The sequence below is a fragment of the Pterocles gutturalis genome, unplaced genomic scaffold, assembly GCF_000699245.1.
Source record: "Pterocles gutturalis isolate BGI_N339 unplaced genomic scaffold, ASM69924v1 scaffold22214, whole genome shotgun sequence".
Classification (NCBI taxonomy): Eukaryota; Metazoa; Chordata; class Aves; order Pterocliformes; family Pteroclidae; genus Pterocles; species Pterocles gutturalis.
The window spans coordinates 21,699-26,808 of record NW_010134039.1 but is presented as its reverse complement, the minus strand read 5'-3'; the positions used below and the strand labels follow the sequence as shown (position 1 = coordinate 26,808).

At 40.4% G+C, this 5,110-nt stretch overlaps 1 protein-coding gene across 1 annotated transcript; it reads left to right on the top strand.

The window, feature by feature from the left end:
- Positions 1-619: 619 nt before the first annotated feature.
- Positions 620-4,615, top strand: LOC104467624 (triple functional domain protein-like). Its single transcript, XM_010081462.1, has 4 exons — positions 620-695; positions 1,381-1,581; positions 2,235-2,373; positions 3,757-4,615. Exons 1-4 carry the CDS (start codon positions 637-639, stop codon positions 4,297-4,299), a joined length of 942 nt encoding a protein of 313 aa, XP_010079764.1. The 5' UTR covers positions 620-636; the 3' UTR covers positions 4,300-4,615.
- The last annotated feature ends 495 nt before the right edge of the window (positions 4,616-5,110 follow it).

Below are 5,110 nucleotides of genomic sequence, written 5' to 3'. Positions count from 1 at the left end.
AACTAAGCCACAATTTGGTATGCCTTGGTTACTCAGCAAGTAGACTCGAAAGGACAGCTGCATTTCCCTAGCCCTTCTATTCAGCTCTGCCAGTACTCCTACAAAGTTCTGGCCCCAGTTTTTCCTACCCATTGTTTCCCCACTTCATAAGAGTAAAATTTAAATTCTGAAGTCTGTAGCACAAGGTAAGGTTTCAATATCAATCTATGAAGTCTTTTTCAGTCCTTTGAATTTGAAGGTTTTGCCATTTGGTTGTAGTCAATTCTTGTGTATTATCTCCTTCAGAATACTCTTTGCCTTCTGTTGCTGTAGTAGTCTTTAGAAGCTGTCAATAAAGTAGTTGATTACAGAAAAAATTTTCTTTCCGAGCTGCAAGAGGATCAATAATATGAAGCCATGAGTTGCTTCTCGATGTGTACACAGCTTCAAACAGAAGATGATAGGGGCTAGTCTGACGGAAGCAAGTTCTTCCTGAAATCTTTTCCCAAACTGAATATGAAGTCCAAATATTTCTCTTTTTGCAAACAGATGTTCATTGGTCATAATGACAACAATTTAGTTCTGAGGAGGATCCAACTATATTAAATGTTGGCTATACTGTCCTCTCTTTTTGTAGGTCCTGGAAGTGATGGGATCATGGTAATCTGGAAAGACAACTTTGATTCCTTCTACAGTGAAGTGGCTGAGCTCGGCAGGTGTGTTCTGTATGCTGATCTCCAGAGCTGTCTATGTCAAAATATGAGCTTCTCATTCAAAAAATGAAATTCTCTTTGAAAAATACTTATCATATGAGCCTAAAAGGCCAAAATTACATTGGATTAAATAGAAATTAACAAGTGAAAAATCTTAGCACTAGATGGCACTACGTAAACAGAACATATTTAGGCTGAAGTGGTATATAGATTAAGGGAGATGTGTTTTTCAAATACTTTGGAAGGCTATGTATTCTTTTTTTTTTTTAAAGCATGCCTTACAGTGACTGACACTGCTTCTGTAGTGACACTTTCCTAAAAGCATTCCTAAACCTTTTATTTAGGGTACAAAAATTAAAGAAAAAAAGTATGAAAACGAGCAAAATGTCACATATAGTATTAATTTGTCCAATTTAATTATGACCTTTGAAAGCTGAATGCCATTCTCACTTGAGTTCTCTGCAAATGTGATAAAACAGATCTCTGTCGGGAGCTAATTATTTATACAGAGACATTTTGAGGAAGATGCATGTACTTAGAAGAACTCTTGTTTATGTCCAGAAACTGCTCTGTAAGGGTAGCTTGTTAGTGATATAAAATTAGATCTCTCTCAGGATATATTTCAAGGTAAAAGTATGTCCTTACTGCATCTCTTGGTTAATTCTTTCCTTTCAATATTGTATTCCAGGGGCAGATTTTCTGTCGTAAAGAAGTGTGACCAGAAGGGAACCAAGCGAGCAGTAGCCACCAAGTTTGTGAATAAGAAGTTGATGAAGCGAGACCAGGTTACCCATGAACTTGGAGTCATGCAGAATCTCCAGCATCCCCAGCTCATTGGCCTTCTCGATACCTTTGAGACCTCCAGCAACTACATACTAGTGTTAGAAATGTGTGTGGACCATAATGTAATCTGTAAAATACCTGTACGGCTGACTTTCTGGGGTTTTTATAGTGGTTTATGAATAAGGAACTTTAAGGTTTCACAGAAGTTTGAAGACACCTAAATAAAAGACTGCAGATGTCTAATTAAAATGTTGATTTTAATAATACACTCAGAAGGAAATAAGTTGATGTATTAAACTGATATGTAGGTAATAATCTTAGTCTGAAGGTCCAGAAATTATTTTATATCAAGCAATTATACAAGTGAATTAGGAATGTTGTGATCTGATGGCTTGATGTCGAATCTCCTCTTCATACAGTAGCCCTCTGTCTTCTGGGTGCTGCAGGCTATGGTTATTCCTTTAGTCTATGGCAGGATATGTCTGCTCTTTCAAATGTGGCTAAAATTACAGTATTTCTTCCTTTCCTTCTCTGCCTTCACCCTCTCTGCTCCCACTTCAGGTCATGCAGGTCAGCTGTAAGTGACAGAGAACATTTTCACAGATTATCAAGCCAAATATCAGAAACAGTGATTACTTGGTGCAGTTGTAGTTTTTAAGGGACACTTGCCTTAAGCATTTTTAATGTAACTTTCCAAAGTTATGTTGTCAGTTCTGATATCTTAACTAAAACAAAGTATAACCCTTGTAATTGCAACAGGGCTGACCAGGGTCGCCTTCTAGACTATGTCGTGCGATGGGGAAACCTCACAGAAGGGAAGATCAGACTCTACCTGGGAGAGATTCTGGAAGCTGTGCAGTACCTTCACAACTGCAGAATAGCACATTTGGACCTAAAGGTGAGGAATGAATGGGATTCATGGCAGTGTGTGTCATTGCAGGCATAAAACCCTCCATCTTCTAGGAAACTGGCAGATGGGAGCATAGAACCGTGAATTGCTTTGAGAGTGTATGAAGGCCATGAGACGGGGCTCCTTCCCCAAATGCTTTAGATCACTCATAGCCAGCAAAGCAGAAACTTTGAATTTCCTGTGCTTTCTCCTTAAAGCTTGCTGGCCATGTGTGTTCCTTTTTTCTGGAAATAATTGCTGGTAGGAACAGTTTTGTTTGATTATCCCTTATTTATTTATTTTCTGAGGAACTCGCAGCAGAAATCCATTTCTTTCTCAAGAAGCGTAGAGTTTGTTGTGAAAGAGACTGCTTTTCTTCTGTTTCTTCAAATCTGTTTCTCATCATTGCACTTGGAGGGTTGTGGTATCTGTGTGAATGGTACCTGTTTGTCCTCTGTTCTACCCTGTGAATTTTACTTACGCCACAAGGATTTGATGCATTCTGGTAGGAAAAGCTAATAAGAAGGTCTTAAGGTGAATATTAACTAAAAACTTACTCTTTATACTTTTATTTTCCACCTGTATTTGAATAATAAGTAATTTCAGCATCTTTGTAGGCAGGGTCTCTTTAGCCAAAAAGGGGTCATGGTGAGAAAAAGCAAAAGAGCCAGCATCTTCCCTCCACATATTTCTGTTTTCTAAGCAGAACCAATCTGGTCTGTGTATCATGGTGACCCAAAAACAAAACCATAAAGAAAAGTCCACTTTCAGCTCACCAGTTGTGGGGCAGTTCTCTTGAAGCCGTGGGCATCCAACAGGATCTGCAGCTGCCATAGTCTCATAACAGTGCTTGACTTCTGTCTGTACAGCTCTGTTACATTAAAGAATCACCAAGTAAAGCTGTATTCTGTTTAAAGCATAATGAAAATTCTGACAAGGTTATCCAATATTTAAATGCAAGGGTTTTGTTGTCTCTCTGTTGTAGAGCAAATAGAGCAGTTGCTTTATTCACCCTCTGTTTGTAATTGCTGTTCTTTAAGCTTAAGTTCCCAACACAGGTTCCTGTGAAACTTTGCAGAGCTGTTATTGTGGACATCTGCAGTATTTTCTGAAAGAACTATATCTCCTGCAAAAATTACAGTGCCAGCAGCTGAAACACATTCATTGCACACTGTAGTTGGCAAGAGACTGCCTGCCGGTTGGTCTGGGGGAAGCCTTGGTAGGACTGCCGAGGAGCTTTGCAGAGCTGGGCCTTCAACAGTAATCCTTGTAGCTGTCTGTTACGTTCTTGACTTGACAGCACTGGCTGGGAAACGGTAATGTTGGAGCGTTAAATGTATGCTAGACTGACTTGAAAAAAGACATTTTAACTTTTGCTTTTATGTTTTCTAGCCTGAAAATATTTTGGTGGACCAGAGTTCCACTAAGCCAACAATAAAACTGGCTGACTTTGGAGATGCAGTCCAGCTCAATACCACGTATTATATCCACCAGTTACTTGGAAACCCAGAGTTTGCAGCTCCTGAAATTATTCTTGGAAATCCTGTTTCCCTCACTTCAGATGTTTGGAGCATTGGAGTGCTCACATATGTCCTTCTTAGTGGCGTCTCTCCTTTCCTGGATGAAAGCGTAGAGGAAACTTGCCTGAATATTTGCCGCTTAGACTTTAGTTTCCCAGATGACTACTTCAAAGGAGTTAGCCAGAAGGCCAAAGATTTTGTATGCTTCCTACTTCAGGATGACCCAGCTAAGCGTCCCTCAGCTGCACTGGCCCTCCAGGAGCAATGGCTGCAGCTGGGGAATAGCAAAAGTGCTGACAGCATTGACATATCCAGACTGACTTCGTTCATTGAGCGGCGAAAACACCAGAATGATGTTCGACCCATCCGTAGCATTAAAAACTTCTTACAGAGCAGGCTCTTGCCAAGAGTTTGACCTTGCTTGAAGTTCTCTCTCATTCTCTTTCACCTGCCAATCAAACTGGAGTTGGACTCCTCTTGCCAATCAATTAGACTGGAGATAAGACTCCTCCTGCCAACCAGCTGTTGACTTGAATTTTGAGGAAAGCAAACCCCAAGCCAACCAGCTGCTAGTGAATGTTCATGTGCAAGCGCATTCAAAGGGGACCGGTGCGGGGTGGTGCAGGGGACTGGCAATGCAGACTTCACTGGGGTGGAGGACGATAGCACTGTACTCTGCAAAAAGCAGTCACGAGCGATACAGTAACAGTATTTTATTCAGGTTTCTGCAAAAAAAATAGTTTTTTTAATAAACAAGAGTTGAATTTTGCAAGTGAACTTAACTACCGTTTTCAAGATTTATTCAAGGAAGAAATGCCTATGTTCAAAGCACTGGTGTTAAACAAAAATGAAATCATGCCTGGAGAAGACTCACCAAAATGGCTGCCCATTGATACAGCCTCCATTTATAACATCTGGTTTTCACTTGGTCCTAGAGCTTTCCAGTTGCCTCGCCTGTATGTATCTCACGTAGCAGTGCACTGAGATCAGACTCTGCTTTTAAGTGCATCCAACCTCAAAGTTTTTGCATACAAATAGAATGAATCGTTTTGCTCTGATTAAAATGTAGGCCTTACTTGTATATAGACTGTTACCTGCCTTCAGTCTGTAATTTTTTTCCCCTCCCTCCCCTTAGCCTTTTTTTCCCCTCCTTCCTAAATGGTGGTATACCACTGTGCGGGTCTTCAGTTTGGGTCAGTGCTCACTGTCCCCTTAGAAAAGGACTT